This window comes from Salvelinus sp. IW2-2015, linkage group LG5 (genome assembly GCF_002910315.2).
Source record: "Salvelinus sp. IW2-2015 linkage group LG5, ASM291031v2, whole genome shotgun sequence".
Lineage (NCBI taxonomy): Eukaryota > Metazoa > Chordata > Actinopteri > Salmoniformes > Salmonidae > Salvelinus > Salvelinus sp. IW2-2015.
Genome location: NC_036844.1, coordinates 21,832,558 through 21,854,729, shown reverse-complemented (window position 1 = coordinate 21,854,729; position 22,172 = coordinate 21,832,558). Strand labels below are relative to the sequence as shown.

Sequence of the window (22,172 nt, the reverse complement as noted above, 5' to 3'; positions counted from 1 at the left end):
ATGTAAGGAGTGCTCTAAATAAATACATTTATTCAAACTATTTAATTCCCAAATACCAGTTACTGTCTACAAAGAGTAGAACATTTGTGGGTTTATCCGTTATCTACACTTCAGAAGCATAAAACGCACTTTCAACTGCTCCTTCCCCCAAGAACAATTATTATAAAAACAGAAACCGCTGATGGTACAAATTGAAGGTCCTCCTCCGCCCTCCAGTCTGAATGTGCTGTGACATTGGGGAGTGACATTCTCTCTCTGTCATTATGATAACAGGGACACAGGCCTGTACTAGGGCTGGGAATTGCCAGGGGCTTCAAGATATTACAATACTTAAGTGCAGATACGATATGTACTGCGATTCTCACGATTCTATATGTAATGTGATTCGATACGGTGATTTTTTATTGCGATTCAATGTTCCAAACATATTGCTCACCGTATGTCTGCTACAGAGGGACAAGAGAGAGCATGAGGAAACTAGTATTTGATCAGTCATGGAAATAAAAGTGCTGAAAGCAAATTTGCTCCCAATTTAAAAAGATGGAGAACAACACTATGAAGGAAAAATACTGGAGTTTTGGTGCAGGTACAACTAACTAGCATAAAAATAATATTGCGATATCAAAACAATACATCGTCAAAAATCATATCCCGATATGTAACTATTTATCCCCCATCACTAGCCTGCACCCGTATGCCAGCTGCCAACATCTGTCCATTCTGTCCAACCTTGCACCGCTCAGTCCCTCTGGCATTGACAAATTACATGCACAGCTGTCATCAACAGCCATTTATATCAGCAATTGCAGTGACACAAGAGGTCAAAAATGTAGCACACTCACGCAAGCGTGACGGGAGTCTGTGTGTGCATCCAATGTATGTACTTTTTGGGAAGTGCGCGTGTGTACACGTGTGTGTGACCGCAAAGCTCTTTAATACACATCTCATACTATTGAGCAATGTTAAGTCTTTAATTAGCAGCGTTCCATCTGACTCTTAAAGTCACAAGGTCAGAACGTCAGCCATCTAACCGTCAATCTAGGCTCTAAAGGCGCCCGCTTAGTAGGTTCAATTTGATCCTAGCAGAACTCGGCTAGGCGACACAAACGTCTGTTCCTCAAATACTCCCTTTAAAAGACCTTCGCATGAAAAACTAGAAAAAAGCTGCAATATTACTTTTTGTCCCTCCTGAGAAACCGTAAAAATAGTAGTCAATTGATCTAAGATAAATAAAGAAAATCTGTCATTCAATTTTAAGTTTTTGTTGAGGTCTTAGTCGCAACATTTTACATCTAACCAAGATGTTTTGTGCAGTATTTCTCAAGTGAAAAAATGTGCATGAAAGCTAGTCGTCTCTTATTGAATAACAAACACTTCATTGAAGAATCCCGTCCACAGTTCCCACTCCTACTAGAAGTAGTACTGCTGACCAATCACCGACGAAGGGGCATAGACTTCGGCTACCGAACTTCTACTTGCCTCAAAAACAAAAGTGTGTGCCTGAACAGCCTAAAGAAACCTGACGAACGCCAAAAGTCCGAACACTTCCATAATTTGTGCGCAAACTGTTTCCACTGGGAAGCATGCAACAGGCTTATGGTTGGTATAAATCTGGGACTGTTGTATGAATGCTTCTCTAAGCATGTTTGGAGGGTCTTGATCTTGCCAATCCAGCCTCAAAAACAGCTGGTTACATGCTCCGGAACTTTGGTGACTACTGAAAATTATTTTTAAACCTCCCGCTTTGGGCTGAACGTGTCAATGTGTACTTCATATATGCATAATCTATGAGCAGTACTACTGTATTACCTCAATTAGCCACAAAATCCATAGTTTGAAAGTTACCTTTTCTGGAAACTGATGTGCCATTTTCCCTGGGCAAGCCCACTAGCAATTCGATTTATAGCCAATGAACTTCAGCCCCTCACTATTTGAGTGACAGCTAGCAAGATGCACACACAGCAGAGTGAGAGAGAGCAATGAAGTGGTGCAAATTTGTGACATAGTATGCAATTTACGGTTTGTGAGCGCTACTTTCAGAACTACTGGCTAAAAAGTATACAAAAGTACCGGAGAATCTCTTTAATGCTTTCAGTCTCTAGACATATTCACATAAAAATACTTGATGTCTTTTTGTGTGTGTTGATCTTAAGGGTTCAATATCATGCTTTAGTCTAGTCTATACACCAATGCCCTTCACATATACCCCATTAGCGTTACAACCTGGGTGTCAGGCAAGCGTTTCACCCTTGTGTTTTATGATTGCTCAATTCTGTGTGTGTTTGTGCTCTCAGATTAATTTATCAGTTTATTGCTGGTCATCTTGACCTGATAAGGGAGACGGGGGGGCGAGGTTTTAAATGTCAGACCTGACAGGCAGAGAGAGAGAGAGAGAGAGAGAAAATGGCAGTGCTGTGCTTTGTGCTGTTGTGGCCCCCAGCATATGGAATAGAGGCCTGGGATATGCCAGCTGTGATGGGACTCGCACAAAAGATCCCAAACCACACATATTGTATATGGGCGTATGCAGCCACACGCATAGACAAACGGCATAGGCTAGTACTGACGTGGGCCTTCGCCCCCCCAAGGACGTAAACTCACAACACGCACACACACTCTCGCTCTTACACACATACTTTATATCATGGTCCATTGCCCTCGTGTATGCCCATCCCCCACATACACAGCCCTTCCATGCAGCGCCAGTCTAGTGTTGTGACCGTCTATGTGCTGGACCAGTGAAAATAGTTCACAGTATGTTTTGTGTACTGTGTATGGCACACTCGCTCACCACGTTCTTTCATTGCCCCTATTTGTGTGTGGCTGTATCTTTCTGCCTCAGCGAGTCATTGTAAACATGCCTCACCAAGCTAAAATAGCGATTCTCTCCCTCTACCCCTCTCTCTACCCCTCTCTTCCTCTAGCGTGACCTCATTTTAAAGCCTGGCCAATCGGAAGACCCTGCATCGCTCAAACTCAAAAAAATACACGTTATGCGTATTAGACTAAGAAAGACGTTGTATTTCCGTGACTTGAGTTGTTTAAAAAAAGAGAAACAGATTCACTGTGGCAGACCCTAAGGGACTCCGTGAGGGACACAGCACTGTCAGCAGACCCAACACTGCAGTACACAGGACTTTAACTTAGACAAACAGAAACACACACAAGAAAGCTGCTGTGTACAGTATTTATGTGGACTGTAGGTTCTGTGTACAGTAATGGTGAGTCAGATTGGAATCATCCAATTATTGTAATATTGTAGTGTTATGAGATAGGAATCATTCAGCCGTGTTCCTAATCACGAGAAATGTATTTACTTTGTCACATTTCTTATCTACATATATATTTTTTTTATATAATGTCTTATCTATGTGCATATATTTTATGTTTTGGGAACAGCAATTATAAAAGGTGCCTAGCATTGTTGAAAGTAGGCCCCAGGTAAAGCCCTGATGAAGAGGGATGGTAATAAAGATGAAGACTTACTTGATCACAGTGGATACAGGCAGTGGCGGTCCTTTGTCCTTGAGCTCCTGAACGTTTACCACCTGGGGAACGGTCTTCAGGGTAGACTCTGCCAGAGAGGAACTGACCACTGGTTGTCCACAAAGGAGAAAAATCAAATGATCCTCATCATTATACAAAAGTGATCAAATACGTGCAAAAGCATGTTGCTATTCTTGCAAAGCATGTAAACATTTTAATCAAACTATTATATTAATCTGACTATCCACAATAATAGCATAATTGTGTGAATCTAACAGTACTCAATGTCACGTTATGTTGGGTTACTGACAAACAGACGTATACTATCATGAATAGGCCTAATTGATTAAAAGTCATGTTTAAATAATTACATTTGTTGACTAAAGTTTTATCAACCATAATTCTGCATAGTAAAACCATGGGGTTGTCAGTTCACCAGCGATCCTGGTCTTTGTCTCCCCATGGTGTCGGAGTATGAATATGGCATGAAGACAATTGTTGAGCAGAAAACCTTTACCGGTCACTAAAGCTCTGCTGGTCAATACATCGGATTGTCAAACTGTTTTCAGTGTAGCGAGACTACCAATGAAAGCTTCTTCCCAGATTGAAAAATTGACAAACTAGCAAGTTATACTACTGAGGTTAAAAGAGCCTAATATGGTCAAAAAATACAGAAACAGGTCCCATGTCCTGTGCGGAGCAGAAAATGAAACATTGATAGATTTTTTACTAGGTAAATGCAACGTTGTATGGGAGTTACAGTGACAGAAAAACAGTCACAAAGGCAATACACTTTCCATTATTTGCAAACTCTACAAAGGTCAAGCCCCGCCCACCTGTTTTCTGATTAGCCATTTGCCTGAGGAAAGCGGCTTTAGCAGCAGCCTGTTGGGCAGGGAGGGGGACGGGTGTGGCCTTCTCAGTGGGAGGGGCTCCGTGTTTCACCGTCTTAGTGGCTAGTGCCGTGCTGTCCGCACCTCCCATGCTGATCTTATTGGTTGGAACTAGAAAAACCGCTAAAGATGTTAGTACATTTGATAACTTATTTTACAACAGACCAGCTCTCTGAAAACCATATGGTTGGCTGTCCCCTCTCTGTCCTGATGGTTGTTACTAGAAGATAAAACATGCAATACAAACTACATAGTACAACAGCAAAGTTTTAGAACCTCTTGTTCTCTGACCAACCTGGTTAAATAAAGGTCAACTAAAAAGTAAATGGAGTTTCCTACCTGTGCTTAGGATGGGGCTGAGTCCCAGGCCCATGCCCAGGCCCTGGTGCACCTTGCTGAAAGGAGTGGACTGGATGGCACCAAACCCTGGGGCTATGGAAGGGGTGCGTACCACCGTGGGGTGGCGGGGCATAGAGGTGGGCAGCACGGGGAGGGGGGCAGGCTCGGGCTCCGGTTCCTCCTCAAAACAGTGGGAGTAGTCAGGGTCCAGGGCCTGAGACAGGGAGGAGGTGGAGCTCACATCGTCCAGATCCTCGTAGTAATTGGGAGAGAGGAAGGCCGAGCGGAACAGGTTGGCTGGGGTAAAAGATGGAACCATTCAGGAGAAGTACATTCCACACATTACTTACACTACACTGCTCACTATGTTATGTGTGTTGGGAGTACCTGGAGCAGTGGAGCGGACTGGTGGTGTCTGCCTCTTGGAGAGGAAGTTACGCAATTGAGACTGCTTCACTGGAGACATCTTGGCTGAAGAAGTGGAAAGAATTATAATACATTTACATCACTCAAGAACAATAGCTAACACAATGAGACACAGGTTGGAAAGTATTTTACCTGAAGACTTTAAGGTCTTAGGAATGGTCTCTAGACTGGCTTTCAGGAGTGCATCTCTCAAACTCTCCAGCTCGTTGTCCAAACTATTAAACACAAAAGTATTTTTTATTTATTTAACCAGGTAGGGCAGTTGAGAACAAGTTCTAATTTACAACTGCGACCTGGCCAAGATAAAGCAAAGCAGTGCGACAAAAACAACAGAGTTACACATGGGATAAACAAACGTACAGTCAATAACACAATAGAAACATCTGTATACAGTGTGTGCAATTGAAGTAAAGAGGTAAGGCAATAAATAGGCCAATAGTGGCGAAGTAATTACAATTGATCAATTTACACTGGAGTGATATATGTGCAGATGAGGATGTGCAAGTAGAAATACTGGTGTGCAAAAGAGCAGAAAAACAAAAACAAATATGGCTATGAGGTAGGTAGTTGGATGGGCTATTTACAGATGGGCTGTGTACAGCTGCAGTGATCTATCTGTAAGCTGCTCTGACAGCTAACACTTAAAGTTAGTGAGGGAGATATGTCTCCAACTTCAGTGATTTTTGCAATTTGTTCCAGTCATTGGCAGCAGAAAACTGGAAGGAAAGGCAGCCAAAGTAGGTGTTGGCTTTGGGGATGACCAGTGAAATATACCTGCTGGAGCGCGTGCTACGGGTGGGTGCTGCTATTTGTAACACACACATGCCCCAGCGAACATTTGACATATAAAAAAAATAAACAGACCAAAAACATCCTCGTGCTGCTACATATCTGGCCATTGTATTTCAGGTATACACCCTTGTACATACCCCTGTTCTGTGGGGGTGGCTGCAGTGGGCTGGGTGGGGCCAGGAGTACTCCAGGCTGCAGTCTTGTTGTAGAGCTGCAGGGCATGGAGGTCTTTGACCAGTGTGTCCAGTCTCTGCTTCTGCTGGTTGATGATGTCCAGGTTGTTGGCCAGGGCCGTGAACAGAGCCTCCCTTTCTGGGACAATCATGTGTCTGGGAGAGACAGGAGTCACAGAGGGAATTGGTTAGAAAGGAAACATTTAACATGTCAAAACAGTAAAGTGATCTATTTTCTTTTTCTCACTCACTTCTGTTTCTTCTTCTTCTTCTCCAGATGTTTCTCCCACTCCAGGTCCAACACATCGTTCACATCCTCCACAGCAAACTTCACATACTGGTACAGCCTGCGGATCTCCTGTTTATGGGGAAAAACCACCAGAGGAAATTATCACCCAACAAAACAAAGTCCGCTGTACGAAAAACAGTTTAACATGGGTCATCTTTTTCAATAGTGTTCTGCCTTTGCCATTTCTAAAACATCCACCCTGATGAATCATGGAAGTTCCCTTCACACACCCAACCATCCATCTCTTCCTCCCATAATGTATAGAGCCATCACCCTCCTCCCCCCCAGGCTTACCTTGAGTTGGTCTTCACTGCGTGGGTCCAGTGGTTTCTTGTACAGCAGCTGCAGGTAGCCCCTGTCTCTGTTGAGCTCACTCATGGCCTTGGCGTCCTCTGCACCGGCAAAGCCCTCCAGCATGGTGGTTTTCAGAGTGCTGATGTCCCCATGGAGAGACTGGGGAGAACAAGAACACACACATGGTCAGAGCCTATGAGGGATAGAAAGGGTCTAGGTCTTTAGGAGGTTGTAGTGTGTGTGGTAACAGTTTGTTGTGTGTTATTTTGAATTGGACACAACTAGATACATTAAGAATGGCAACTTCACCAAGCTTCATGTCCTGACTCAGACTGGCTTTACCTCTCATTCTAATAATACAATCTAATCAAATTCAGTTCGTACCTCAGTGGTTTCTTTTATCTCCAGGGTGAAGACGTGGAGGTTCTTAGACTCTTTCCTCAGCTCCTTCATCTCCTCTATGGTGCCCACTCTAAAGTCTGCCTTGTGGCTGCGCGCCTTCAGGTCAGCCAGCTCCTTCTGGAAATGGCCGATCTGAGAGGAACACAATCAGCATGAAACTACTTTGAGGACAAAATTCTTACTGTAAAATGATTGGAGCATGGTGCTGGAAATAGCCAAGTGGTGTGTTCGATTCCTTTGTGGGTTAACTACAGTGATTATGTGAGGTTATGACAACAAACAGCATTAAGTAATACAATTAAAAAGTAATGAAATATTAGCAGTTTAAATCTGGAATCCTTACTGGTTGAAACAGCTACGCCCGTTTGGAATATTATAACAACAAAGAAGTTACTTTAAACAACGGCCATCATTGCACGCGCAACAGAACACCAGAATATACAGTACCAGTCAAGTTTGGACAAACCTACTCATTCAAGGGTTTTTATAATTTTTTACTATTTTCTACATTGTAGAATAATAGTGAAGATATCAAAACTATGTAAGTCACTGAGCTTTTCAGTAAGGCCATTCTACTGCCAGTGTTTGTCTATGGAGATTTTATACACCTGTCAGCAACAGGTGTGGCTGAAATAGCCAAATCCACTAATTTGAAGGGGTGTCCACATACTTTCTTCTATACAGTACCATTTTTTACATTTTCGACATTGTAGAATAATAGTTTAGACTTCAACACTATTAAATAACACATATGGAATCATGTAGTAACCAAAAAAGCGTTAAAACAAATCAAAATATATTTTATATTTGAGATTCTTCAAAGTAGCCACCCTTTGCCTTGGTGACAGCTTTGCACACTCTTGGCATTCTCTCAACCAGCTTCATGAGGTAGTCACCTGGAATGCATTTTAATTAACAGGTGTGCCTTGTTAAAAGTTAATATGTTCTTAATGCGTTTGAGCCAATCAGTTGTGTTGTGACAAGGTAGGGGTAGTATACAGAAGATAGCCCTGTTTGGTAAAAGACCAAGTCCATATTATTGCAAGAACAGATCAAATAAGCAAAGAGAAATGACAGTCCATCATTAAATGAAGGTCAGTCAATGTGGAAAACTTCAAGAACTTTCAAAGTTTCTTCAAGAGCAGTTGCAAAAACCATCAAGCGCTATGATTAAACTGTCTCTCATGAGGACCGCCACAGGAAAGGAAGACCCAGAGTTACCTCTGCTGCAGAGGATAAGTTCATTAGAGAGAGTTACCAGCCTCAGATTGCAGCCCAAACAAATGCTTCAGAGTTGAAGTAACAGGCACATCTCAACATCAACTGTTCAGAGGAGACTGTGTGAATCAGGCCTTCATGATCGAATTGCTGCAAAGTAACCACTACTAAAGGACACCAATAATAAGAAGAGAATTGCTTGGGCCAAGAAACACGAGCAATGGACATTAGACAAGTGGAAATCTGCCCTTTGGTCTGATGAGGCCAAATTTGAGATTTTTGGTTCCAACCGCCGTGTCTTTATGAGACGCAGAGTAGGTGAACGGATGATCTCCGCATGTATGGTTCCCCCCGTGAAGCATGGAGGTGGTGGTGTGATGGTGCTTTGCTAGTGACACTGTCAGTGATTTCTTATAATTCAAGGCACACTTAACCAGCAAGGCTACCACAGCATTCTGCAGCAATACGCCATCCCATCTGGTTTGCACTTAGTGGGACATTTACCCGACCTCAACCCAACTGAGATGGTTTGGGATGAGTTGGACCGCAGAGTGAAGGAAAAGCAGCCGACAAGTGCTCAACATATGTGGGAACTCCTTCAAGACTGTTGGAAATACATTCCTCATGAAGCTGGTTGAGAGAATGCCAAGAGTGTGCAAAGCTGTCATCAACGCAAAGGGTGGCTACTTTGAAGAAACTAAAATATATTTTGATTTGTTTTTTGGGGTTTTATTTCATAGTTTTGATGTCTTCACTATTATTCTACAATGTAGAAAATACTAAAAATAAAGAAAAACCCTTGAATGAGTAGGTGTGTCCAAACTTTTGACTGGTACTGTATATAAACATTTTTAAATCACAATGCCGGACACTCCTCGCCTCTGTTTCATCAACCAAACAAAGCAATAACAAAGGCGCTGGGACGAACAGTGGTGCTGTTTCACCTGTGCAGATTACAGCTTTAAGAGGAAGACCATTAGATGAATCTGTTACCTCCTCCAGTATTCCAGCCATGACTGGGTCCGAGTCCTTCCTCTGCTGCAGCTGTCTCTCCAGGGTCTTCACACTCAGCGCTGCCTACAGGAGGGAACACAGACAGATTTTGTCTCTACTATTATGACCAGTACTACAAGAAATGGATTGGCCTAATACCTGAGAAGGCTGATGTTTTAATACCTGTGGAGTGGGTGCACTTGTCTGGGTGGCTGGGGCAGGTTTCTGTGCAACCATGGGGGGTGTACTGGTTTGGACTGTGCGAACTGGGGATGAGACAGAAAGGATAAAGGATCACAAACCAAACTACAACATGACTGAATACAAACAGTGTAGCTATTCCCTCCGCAAGGCAATCATACAAGCTAAGCGTCAGTATCGAGTAGAGGTCGACCGATTATGATTTTTCAACGCCGATACCGATTATTGGAGGACCAAAAAAAGCCGATACAGATTCAAATAAAATGTATTTGTAATAATGACAATTACAACAATACTGAATGAACACTTATTTTAACTTAATATAATACATCAATAAAATCAATTTAGCCTCACAATAAATAATGAAACATGTTCAATTTGGTTTAAATATTGCAAAAACAAAGTGTTGAAGAAGAAAGTAAAAGTGCAATATGTGCCATGTAAGAAAGTTAACGTTTAAGTTCCTTGCTCAGAACATGAGAACATATGAAAGCTGGTGGTTCCTTTTAACAGGAGTCTTCAATATTTCCCAGGTAAGAAGTTTTAGATTGTAGTTGTTATAGGAATTATAGGACTATTTCTCTCTATACCATTTGTATTTCATATACCTTTGCCTATTGGATGTTCTTATAGACACTTTAGTATTGCCAGTGTAACAGTATAGCTTCCTCGCTCCTCCCTGGGCTCGAACCAGGAACACAACGACAACAGCCACCCTCGAAGCAGCGTTACCCATGCAGAGCAAGGGGAACAACCACTCCAAGTCTCAGAGCGAGTGACGTTTGAAACGCTATTAGCGCGCACCCGCTAACTACCTAGCCATTTCACATCGGTTACACCAGCCTCATCTCGGGAGTTGATAGGCTTGAAGTCATAAACAGCGCAATGCTTGACGCACAACGAAGAGCTGCTGGCAAAATGCACGAAAGTGCTGTTTGAATGAATGCTTACGAGCCTGCTGCTGCCTACCACCGCTCAGTCAGACAGCTCTATCAAATCATAGACTTAGTTATAACATAATAACACACAGAAATACGAGCCTTAGGTCATTAATATGGTCGAATCCGGAAACTATCATCTCGAAAACAATTATTTCGGTGAAATACGGAAACGTTCCGTATTTTATCTAACGGGTGGCATCCCTAAGTCTAAATATTCCTGTTACATTGCACAACCTTCAATGTTATGTCATAATTACGTAAAATTCTGGCAAATTAGTTCGCAACGAGCCAGGCGGCCCAAACTGTTGCATATACCCTGACTCTGCGTGCAATGAACACAAGAGAAGTGACACATGAAGAACACATTCTTATTTTCAATGACAGCCTAGGAACGGTGGGTTAACCGCCTTGTTCAGGGGCAGAACGACAGATTTAACTAGTCCAACGCTCTAACCACCTGTCTCACGAGGATCCTGCCTGTTACGCGAATGCAGTAAGAAGCCAAGGTAAGTTGCTAGCTAGCATTAAACTTATCTTATAAAAAACAATCCATCAATCAATCATAATCACTAGTTATAACTACACATGGTTGATGATATTACAAGTTTATCTAGCGTGTCCTGCGTTGCATATAATCGATGCAGTGCGCATTCGTGAAAAAGGACTGTCGTTGCTCCAACGTGTACCTAACCATAAACATCAATGCCTTTCTTAAAATTAATACACAGAAGTATATATTTTTAAACCTGCATATTTAGCTAAAAGAAATCCAGGTTAGCAGGCAATATTAACCAGGTGAAATTGTGTCACTTCTCTTGCATTCATTGCACGCAGAGTCAGGGTATATGCAACAGTTTGGGCCGCCTGGCTCATTGCGAACTAATTTGCCAGAATTTTACGTAATTATGACATAACATTGAAGGTTGTGCAATGTAACAGGAATATTTAGACTGATGGATGCCACCTGTTAGATAAAATACGGAACGGTTCTGTATTTCACTGAAAGAATAAATGTTTTGTTTTCGAGATGATAGTTTCCGGATTCGACCATATTAATGAACTAAGGTTCGTATTTCTGTGTGTTATTATGTTATAACTAAGTCTATGATTTGAAAGAGCAGTCTGACTGAGCGATGGTGGGCACCAGCAGGCTCGTAAGGATTCATTCAAACAGCACTTTTGTGCATTATGCCAGCAGCTCTGCTGTTTATGAATTCAAGCCTATCAACTCCCGAGATGAGGCTGGTGTAACCGATGTGAAATGGCTAGCTAGTTAGCGGGGTGTGCGCTAATAGCGTTTCAAACGTCACTTGGAGTAGTTGTTCCCCCTTGCTCTGCATGGGTAACGCTGCTTCGAGGGTGGCTGTTGTCGATGTGTTCCTGGTTCGAGCCCAGGTAGCGGCGAGGAGAGGGATGGAAGCTATACGGTTACACTGGCAATACTAAAGTGCTTATAAGAACATCCAATAGTCAAAGGTATATGAAATACAAATGGTATAGAGAGAAATAGTCCTATAATTCCTATAATAACTACAACCTAAAACTTCTTACCTGGGAATATTGAAGACTCATGTTAAAAGGAACCACCAGCTTTCATATGTTCTCATGTTCTGAGCAAGGAACTTAAACGTTAGCTTTCTTACATGGCACATATTGCACTTTTACTTTCTTCTCCAACACTTTGTTTTTGCATTATTTAAACCAAATTGAACATGTTTCATTATTTATTTATTTGAGGCTAAATTGATTTTATTGATGTATTATATTAAGTTAAAATAAGTGTTCATTCAGTATTGTTGTAATTGTCGTTATTACAAAAAAAAAAAAAAATCAGCTGATTAATCGGTATCAGCGTTGAAAATCATAATGGTCAACCTCTAGTCTCGACCCCGCCCTGTGCAACTGGGTCCTGGACTTCCTGACGGGCCCCCCCAGGTTGGTGAGTGTAGGTAACAACATCTCCACCCCGCTGATTCTCAACACTGGGGCCCCACAAGGGTGCGTTCTCAGCCTCTCCTGTATCTCTGTTCACCCACGACTGCATGGCCATGCACACCTCCAACTCAATCATCAAGTTTGTAGACGACACTACAGGCGGTAGCTGCTTACCAACACAGACGAGACGGCCTACAGGGAGGAGGTGAGGGCCCTGTGGGAGTGTGGTGTCAGGACATTAACCTCACACTCAATGTCAACAAAACAAAGGAGATGATCGTGGACTTCAGGAAACAGCAGAGGGAGCAGCCCCCTATCCATATCGATGGGACAGTAGTGGAGACGGTGGAAAGTTTTAAGTTCCTCGGCGTACACATCACAGACAAACTGAAATGGTCCACCCACACAGACAGCTTGGTGAAGAAGGCGCAACAGCACCTCTTCAACCTCAGGAGGCTGAAGAAATTTGGCTAGTCACCAAAAACACTCACAAACTTTTACAGATGCACAATCGAGAGCATCCTGTCGGGCTGTATCACCGCCTGGTACGGCAACTGCTCCGCCCACAACCGTAAGGCTCTCCAGAGGGTAGTGAAGTGTGCACAACGCATCACCAGGGGCAAACTACCTGCCCTCCAGGACACCTACACCACCCGATGTCACAGAAAGGCCAAAAATATCATCAAGGACAACAACCACCCGAGCCACTGCCTGTTCACCCCGCTATCATCCAGAAGGCGAGGTCAGTACAGGTGCATCAAAGCGGGGACCGAGAGACTGAAAAACAGCTTCTATCTCAAGGCCATCAGACTGTTAAACAGCCATCACTAATATTGAGTGGCTGCTGCCAACATACTGACTCAACTCTAGCCACTTTAATAATGGAAAAATTGATGTAATAAATGTATCACTAGCCACTTTAAACAATGCCACTTTATATAATGTTTACATACCCTACATTACTCATCTCATATGTATATGTATATACTGTACTCTATATCATCTACTGCATCTTGCCTATGCCGTTCAGCCATCACTTATCCATATATTTATATGTACATATTCTTATTCATCCCTTTACACTTGTGTGTATAAGGTAGTTGTTGTGAAATTGTTAGGTTAGATTACTTGTTAGATATTACTGCATGGTCGGAACTAGAAGCACAAGCATTTCGCTACACTCGCATTAACATCTGCTAACCATGTGTATGTGACAAAATTTGATTTGACAAATATGCTAATATTGGTATACAAATTAAAATGGTAGTATTTTATCAAAGCCATTCATATAAATATGTATGAATAATGCTGTAAAGCTCATCATTCTCCTTACCTGGCATGGCTGCGGGCCTGGTGGCAATGGGCAGCGGGGCGGGCTGGCTGGTGGGCTCAAAGAAGGCAGGTTTGGAGGTGAAGGAGAAGGGTAGAGAGGCTGGAACTGCAGCTGGAGCAGGGGTCTCCACTGCCAGGAACCTGAGGACCAGAAACATAAATATATCTAGCCAAGTCAGCCAGCTCGCATCTAAGAGATATGTGAACACAGTAAAAGTTATTCAGCAAGTAATATCAAACTCTCCTCTCACCTGTCATTGAGGTTCATCTTCACAGCGGGAGTGGCTAGCTCGGGGGTACCTCGGAGCACCGTGATAGGGGAGGCGGTGGCCAGGCGCTGGGGGGTGGGCGTCGGAGTGGGGGAGGGGTCTAGAGTAGTCTCCACCACTGGAGGCTTGGGGGCACTAAAGGAGAAGGCTGCGGCGGGGGTATCAGCCAGGGGCTTGGAGGCAAAGGAGAAGCCAGTGGAGGTGCCCGAGGCTGGGGCCGCGCTGAAGGCCGCGTAGCCCCCAAGGGACAAGGCGGGAGGAGCAGTGGAGGAGGAAGGGGGCATAGAGAATGAGAAGCCGGATGAGGAGACTGGAGCTGGGGCAGGGGCTGTGGTGATGAACAGGGATGCAGGGGGAGTCTGCGTGGGGGACGAGGGGGGGCGGAGAGGAGGGAATGACCCCAGGGTTGATGCGAGAGGGGTTGAGTAAGGGGGCGGGGGAGCTGCAGAACCTGCAAAGCAGAGGAGAGCGCTGCTTTTAGTGGGCCATATCACTATACTATTATAAGTACTCCACAGTATGTTAGTAGTATAGGTATAGCAAGTATCATAAGACAAATGTCTCCAGTGAGACAGAAAATAAATACAAATATTTGTAAATATGAAAAAGTTCCTCCAGACCCGCAGGGGGCAGTCTCTCTCCGTCCAGAGCCAGGTTGGTGGGGGCAGCGACCAGCTGCTTGGCCCCAGGGTTAAGGTTGAGCAGTGAAAAGGGGCACAACACTCCATCTGTAGACAGCAGCAGCAGAGTGGGCACCGGGGGAAGAGTCTTCTCATCGGCTGTAATGACAGTTGAGGTGATAGATATGTTAGAGGGCCAATGAGAAGCGCAGTACAACTATGGGTAGTCAGAGAGAAACACACAGGCATAAACACACAGACTTCAACACAAAAGCAAACACACAACCATTGAAAGGCACAAACACACTAAAGCTCTCGAGGCAGATGCACGCCCACACACACACAAAAGCTGAGATAAATACAAGGACAGAGCATAAGAAGGGCTATATTTCTGTGTGAATTAAGAGACCTTAAGGTCTTAATAAGAAACAAAGCCCCGAGCACCATCACTAAGGCCAGTGTGATGAGACAAAGAATGAGTGTGCTTGCCTGAGACTGCTCTCCATAGGGAACACAAAAGTTTGGAAAGCTCAAGGTAAACCTCATCAACATTCTCAGACATGCTTGTCTGGCTATGCTGTTTGTTGTAATTTCATTTGTCTGAGTCATTCTAATGAGCGTGGGCCTCACCATCTCTCCCTCGCTCTTTCTCTCCAATACAGCTGAGGTCTCACTTGGGTTTGATCAGAGTACAATCATTTCAAAATGCTGCACAAACTGCTGATTTGGTTTGCTGGTGGAGTCCTTTTGAGTGGGTAGCCCAGACAGCAACATCAGCGGTGCTATGTGACTGTCTGACTGCCTTAAACAGTAGATTCTGAGACAGTAGCTTATCACTTTTCATCTCACAGCTGCCCAAAAAAAACACTGCGCCAACCAGCGTTGCCTACCACCTTCTACCGAGGAGATGAACGTTGCAGTGTATTCAAAAAAGTTGAACTATGCTTCTAATTGAAGTGCAACATTCACTAATCCTGCCATGGTTGACCAACATATCCGCTGATTCCAAATGGTTCACCATCTTATTTTGCTTGAAGCTTCCTGTGCAGTCTACATTCTCAGATCTGGGAGAACTGGACTGGTAACAATATGGCAGGTTGGCGGAAGTGTCTGTCAAATAGCTTACTTTAAACATTTACAATCCTAATGCAGGTCAAGGATCAAGTGACCGGTTTGGAATGGGGTCATAGAAGAATTTGGAAAGTTGGAAGAGGAGAGAGCAGCAACCACTCACTGATGTGGATCTCCTGCTGGCTGGTGTAGACGATGGCCAGGCCCAAAGGCAGCGTGTCGTCGTTATTCTGTGAAACGGGCAGCTCTCCCCTACTGGCGTCCTCCAGCAGCCACAGCTCCCAGTTGGACTGAACAACACATGGCAGAGGTTACATAACATAGACACTCAGTTGCTCACTTGATCAACATTAGTTGGCCTTTGGGAAGGGAAAGGCGATACCTAGTCAGCACAACGGAATGCATTCAACCGAAATGTTTCTTCCGCATTTAACCCAACCCCTCTTAATCAGATAGGTGCGGTGGCTGCTTTAATCGACGACCAAATCATTGCGCCCGGGGAGTAATTGTTGTTTGGGGTTAATGGCCTTGCTCAAGGGCAGAAAGGCAGATTTTTCCACCTTGCCAGCTTGGGGATTCGAACCAGCAACTTTTAGGTTACTGGCCCAACGTTCTTAGCCGCTAGGCTACATGCCGCCCAGGCTTTGCTACTCTATAATAATTTATCAGAAGATGCTGAGGTGATGTTTGCTTGTGGGAGGTACCTAATGGATCTGAATATGTGGTGCACAAAGACATCTGAAGTTGAGAAATCCACATTGACCTGCTATAGTTTCTAAGACCCAAGGTGAGAATCAAACCAATAGCTGGTCCCCAAATATTACCTTATCTTCTTGCTTGGCAATGACACTGACTTCAATGGAGGCTGCCGATGCGGCAAGAACAACATCCCTGAAAGAAGGAGAAACAACGAGTATATGTGATTAACCAACCTCACGGTTGTTCCTCAAAACAGAACAGAGCTTATACCAACTGAGTACTTTTGCAGTGTTCTGTACACAGGCAGGGCAGAATACAGAGTGGGCAGCGTCTCACCAGTCCTCTATGTGGCTGAGGAAGTAGTGCAACTGTCTCTCTGTGCAGGTGCCGTAGACGGGGTCGTTGAAGTTCAGGTACCTCTCCTCCCTCTTCTCGGTCTTTGTCTGTCAGATCAACATGTTAATTGTGAAAATGTCACAATCTATCAGGAAGGAAAACATTTCTGTTACTGCATGAAATGAACCTTGTAATATTATAACAATTAAACAATGCAAAATGATCTAATCATTCAGATGTACGACAGAGCAGCGGTACTACTCACAGGGAGAGAGATCACCACCAGTTCAGGGGGTGTTTCTGGACAGCCATCGGCTGCTGCATACACCACGGCAAACACAAACGTACTCAGCCACTGCACATCAAGTACTGACAGAGAAAGGACAACACAAAGAAAACATATCTGTGAGATTCAGGTTATTTGGCCGGAGAATAAAGGCACTGAAAATGTCTAAAAATGCTAAGAGGTTTATTGCTTCAGAACAGAGGGATCTGTGTCTAGTTTACCTTTGACAGGGTTGTCGGAGCTGTAGAAGCTTGGGCAAGGGATCACTTTCTTCTCCTGAAGCCCCTGTTCAGGAGAGCAGAGTCAGAGTCACACCAGGGCGTATACTACATCATACACACGGCACAGGAATAATGAGTGTGTCTACAATTACTGTACTATGCTGGAGTTGTTGAGTCAGACTTACTGGAGTGTACTGACTGACTGTCGCATTCATTTTTCCTGCTGCCACTTGCTTTCCTTTGGGACTCCAGCATACTGTATGAAGAGAGAGGATGACAGAAATAGTGAGCAAAACTGTAGAAATGATAATAACATGAAAATGTAAATCATTTCAACATGTAATCTTTAAAGTGATGACACACAATGTCACACTCACCACAGGTGATTCCTTCGGTGGCGGGGAGCTGGGCCTGCACTGTGACGCTGTCTGTGACCTCAAGCACCATCATGCTGCCGTCAGACAGACAGGTGGCCAGAACGGACGCCTGCACCGGGTTCCATTTGAGGTCCTGCACAATTATGCCCAGGCCGACTCCAGGTCGCAGAGTCACAAACGGCAACTTCTGCAGTCGGGCCTGGAGAAAGGGGACAGCCATAGAAGTGAGGGGATTAAGTGTGTGGGGAAAATATGGAACTGAAGAAGTGGGGGTGACTAGTCTTAGTATGCTTGTGGTTGATATCAAAGCTTGGACTCATGACGAAACCGTATCACTTCACTCTGAAAAAAAGTGGTTTTCTAACACTGTCCTCCAAAGATGGACATATTGCCTCTCAAAAAAGCAGGCCATAACAGATTCTAATGAAAAATGAAGAGAACACACATATTGCAGCAGATACTAGAACATAAACCGATCCATCTGCTCCATTAGCAGGTGGGGGTTGTTATGAGAGTTAGTTAATCACCTTGTTGATGAAGGTGCGGACGTCGTAGAAGTCCAATGACAGGCCAGACTCGTCTGACGTGCCGCTGACTGACAGGGTGAGCTCATCACTACTGAGGCCCAGGTTGTGCACAGGCAACTCCACAGGAACATCAGCCAAGGCTGCTATCCCCTCAACTAAGGGAGAGAGAAAGGGGATAAGAGAGAGAAGGGAGTAAGATGTAGAGAAAAAGGTAGAAATCAAGTCAAATTGGCCAAGGCAAGCCATTAACAGTCTTCGCTTAGCAAAAACTGTACAAGATGGAATGACCAAATTAAGGACATTCTTACTTATTTCATTGGAGTTCCCATCAACTTTGTCTGCAGCTAGGATGTCCTGCGTGCGGTACACCTTGATCTTTTTGTCTAGTCCGACAAATGTCAGTCCGAATTTGTTTGAGATGGCAAGTAGACTTGATCTATCCTTTGGCAGGTCATCAGGTGAATCAAATACCCGGGTTTTCTTCATTTGCCGGAACTGAAAATCCTGCATAAAATAATAATAAAATACTTAATGACCGTGATAGCACTAAAAGTCTTGTACTGTAGGCTACTGGTTTAAGACCTGTAAAGAACATTCTGACTATGTTAATAAACATATATTGTTCATAGGATGAGTTAGATTTGTAAATAAGTCAAAACGGTAGTTAGTGGTGCTTTATTATAGTACTACTACCACCAATGTTGGGATAGCTAGTAGCTGAATGAATGCCTTCTGGGGAAAAATGCTCCTATTAATAGCAAAAACAAGATTCAGAGCACAACATTCATAAATGGTTGTTGCTAGAGTAGCAGTTTTAAGAGGTACATTTAAAGGAAAGGTCATCAGTAGTAGGTAACGTTTTACTTGACGCCCACCATTATAACACATGACAGTTATAACCATGTCATATCAGCAGACATAACACTGTCCTGACCCATATATCTACACCTGTTGTGACAAACTACCAGTCAAAAGTTTGGTGTCACTTAGAAATGTCCTTGTTTTTGAAAGAAAAACACATTTTTTGCCCACTAAAATAACATCAAATTGATCAGAAATACAGTGTAGACATTGTTAATGTTGTAAATGACTATTGTAGCTGGAAACGGCTTGTTTTTTATGTAATATCGACATAGCCGTACAGAGGCCCATTATCAGCAACCATCACTCCTGTGATCCAATGGCACGTTGTGTTAGCTAATCCAAGTTTATAATTTTAAAAGGCTAATTGATCACTAGAAAACCCTTTTGCAATTATGTTTGCACAGCTGAAAACTGTTGTGCTGATTAAAGAAGCATTAAAACTGGCCTTCTTTAGACTAGTTGAGTACCTGGAGAATCAGTATCTGTGGGTTCGATTATAGGCTCAAAATGGCCAGAAACAAAGACTTTCTTCTGAAACTCGTCAGTCTATTCTTGTTCTGAGAATTGAAGGCTATTCCATGCGAGAAATTGCCAAGAAACTGAACATCTCCTGAAAAGCTGTATACTATACCCTTCACAGAACAGCGCAAACTGGCTCTAACCAGAATAGAATGAGGAGTGGGAGGCCCTGGTGCACAAATGAGCAAGAGGACAAGTACATTAGAGTGTCTAGTTTGAGAAACAGACGCCTCACAAGTCCTCAACTGGCAGCTTCATTAAATAGTACCCGCAAAACACCAGTCTCAACGTCAACAGTAAAGAGGCAACTAAGGAATGCTGGTCTTCTAGGCAGAGTTCCTCTGTCCAGTGTCTGTTCTTTTGCCCATCTTAAATCTTTTATTTTTATTGGCCAGTCTGAGATATGGCTTTTTCCTTACCACTCTGCCTTGAAGGCCAAGATTATTTATCCATAAAGATGAAGTGGGCGAAGAACAAACCCATCTTTACATTGTTTAAGATAGAACTGAAACGATATTTTTTTAATGGTCAGTAAATGCCAAAACAAAAAAAGTACGTACCATAAAACTGACAAATTGAAAATGTATTTAGACATGTAATACACCTGTCTATGTAGCTAGGTTTATGCACCCTTGTCTGTATATTTTTGTTTTTGTATGTGTGCTATTGTTCATTTAAAAATTGTATATAACAAATAAACGTACAGTAGTTAGTAGCTAACTATCGTTACTTACTAAGTTACAGCTTAAGGTCAGTGTTAGACACCCTATTGTACACAGCTAGCTAGGTAACGTTAGCTATCAACTGTTAATCCATAAAGTTACATTGCTTTTATGGAGACATATTGATGTTCGTGATGTTGATGTTAGCTACCTAGCGGAGTCTGGCTTAGCTAGTCATCTTTCACTAAAGTACAGGCAAGCTTCTAACGTTACCCAGTAACATTGTGGGGATTTTGGCAGTAAGGCAGTAATTTGGCAGTAAGGAATAGCCCATACAGTACTTCAGTTGGAAGGTTATCCCCAGGCCCAAACAAAAACGAGTTAACCCGTCTATGTTGCCTTTAGCTAACGTTATCCAGCTAGCTAACGAACCACTTGCTGCGCAAATAATAAGCTACAGCCGCAACCTGAACCTAGCAAGCTACACTACGTACAATAATATGCCTACCTTCATTTCCCTTTCGGGAGGAGAGTCCGGGTCGTCACTCATGTTGAAATAACAGCAGGTATAATTGTTTTGGAACTCTAAGAAATTTACACGGGTTAACTTTTCGTTTCCACATGAAACGAAATCATACCGCGCTCGAATTTTGCGAAATGCAATACGGAAGTGACACTAGCATTATTCACGAATGTATTATGCCGCGTTCATGTATTAGTCGGAACTAGGAAACTCGGATATTTCCGATATGCTATTTGGTTGTAGTTTTACAGGTCCCACTTTCAAAGAAAAGGCAAGTCAGCAATGTTGGAGTTTCCTAGTTCCGACATGTCTTTGAACGCCACATAATATAATAACTTTTTTTTGTTTTTGTTTTTGTGATGAACAAGCTTTTATTTGTATTTTACATTGCTTAAACATACCTAGTATTACATTGTTAACATTGTGTACATTGTGACTGAAATCATTTCAAATACTTTATCTGGGCTTGATTGAGTTTGACTGGCGTGAACTCCGGACTGACATTGTGTATATGTATACATTTCAGTAGGCTTACATTAAATAAGATGAGGACTGTAAGTGATTTATGGATGTGTAAGTACCTAGTGGCCCCCTTCACCCCCAAATCATTTCAAAATTCACTGTGTTTTCAATGGTGTCTATGGCAACCTTATGTCTTCTCTCTTGTGTGCGCTGGTGTACTTTAAGATGGGTTGATTGAGCAAAGCATTTCCCCACAGACAGAGCAGAGGTCAGGCTTACAATTTACATTTAAGTCATTTAGCAGACGCTCTCATCCAAAGTGACTTACAGTAGTGAGTGCATACATTTTTCACAATATTTCATTCTGGTCCCCGGTGGGAATCGAGAGACTCTTCTCTGCCTCGTCAGCTTCATGATGTTATTGAGGCTCCCCAGAGGACCCACAATAGTCACGTCTCTCACCCTCGCCAGCCTTCCTTCTGAGAAGCAGTCAGTCACCTGGCTGTTATAAGAACGGGTATTCTACCAGCAGCACAAATTATGACGTCACTATCGTATGGTAATGAGGAATTCCTTAAAAATATAAGCCTCAATTTCAAAACATTGCAATGTGGACAACTCATTCAAAAGATATTGCTGTTTAATCAATGACCACTTTTATGGTGCCAACAAGAAAAGTCAATAAGTAATTTATGAAAACAATAAAACAATATATGGTTAGCTTTTTGTGGGAAATACAATATTGGGATGCAGAGACAACTTTTCTACCTGCCTCAGCTAAAGTGGGTTGGGAAATACTCTGTAGGGTCTCTACACTAACAAAATATGTTTAGTTTTGGAGGGGGACTGTGTCCCACCGCCTGCTGATGGTTTTCACTCCACCCCCTCCATTGCCCCGTATGCAATACATTGTACATAGAATACATATTGGATTGTAGAGAGAAAACCTTTCTACCCGTATCATCTAAAGTCGGGTGGAAAATACTCAGTAACGTCTCTACTAACCAAATATGTGTAACTTT

At 43.1% G+C, this 22,172-nt stretch overlaps 1 protein-coding gene across 4 annotated transcripts in view; it reads right to left on the bottom strand.

Annotated features, from left to right (window-relative positions):
- The window catches only part of LOC111964530 (nuclear pore complex protein Nup214), a 66,268-nt gene extending 45,411 nt beyond the window's left edge, over nt 1–20,857 (bottom strand). For all 4 annotated transcript variants that reach the window (XM_070443607.1, XM_070443606.1, XM_070443604.1 and 1 more), the window contains exons 1-24: nt 20,674–20,857; nt 18,429–18,624; nt 18,121–18,275; nt 17,594–17,792; nt 17,402–17,472; nt 17,217–17,280; nt 16,975–17,078; nt 16,710–16,816; nt 16,499–16,565; nt 15,838–15,964; nt 14,604–14,762; nt 13,966–14,434; nt 13,716–13,855; nt 9,489–9,571; nt 9,306–9,389; nt 7,077–7,226; nt 6,693–6,851; nt 6,361–6,467; nt 6,074–6,265; nt 5,277–5,359; nt 5,106–5,189; nt 4,719–5,015; nt 4,323–4,490; nt 3,487–3,595 (exon numbers count right to left, since the gene is read on the bottom strand). In XM_070443607.1, the coding sequence (XP_070299708.1) occupies nt 3,487–3,595; nt 4,323–4,490; nt 4,719–5,015; nt 5,106–5,189; nt 5,277–5,359; nt 6,074–6,265; nt 6,361–6,467; nt 6,693–6,851; nt 7,077–7,226; nt 9,306–9,389; nt 9,489–9,571; nt 13,716–13,855; nt 13,966–14,434; nt 14,604–14,762; nt 15,838–15,964; nt 16,499–16,565; nt 16,710–16,816; nt 16,975–17,078; nt 17,217–17,280; nt 17,402–17,472; nt 17,594–17,792; nt 18,121–18,275; nt 18,429–18,624; nt 20,674–20,715 (3,416 nt within the window). In that variant the 5' untranslated portion in view covers nt 20,716–20,857. The remainder of the gene's footprint in view (nt 1–3,486; nt 3,596–4,322; nt 4,491–4,718; nt 5,016–5,105; nt 5,190–5,276; nt 5,360–6,073; nt 6,266–6,360; nt 6,468–6,692; nt 6,852–7,076; nt 7,227–9,305; nt 9,390–9,488; nt 9,572–13,715; nt 13,856–13,965; nt 14,435–14,603; nt 14,763–15,837; nt 15,965–16,498; nt 16,566–16,709; nt 16,817–16,974; nt 17,079–17,216; nt 17,281–17,401; nt 17,473–17,593; nt 17,793–18,120; nt 18,276–18,428; nt 18,625–20,673) is intronic.
- Nucleotides 20,858–22,172: the final 1,315 nt, after the last annotated feature.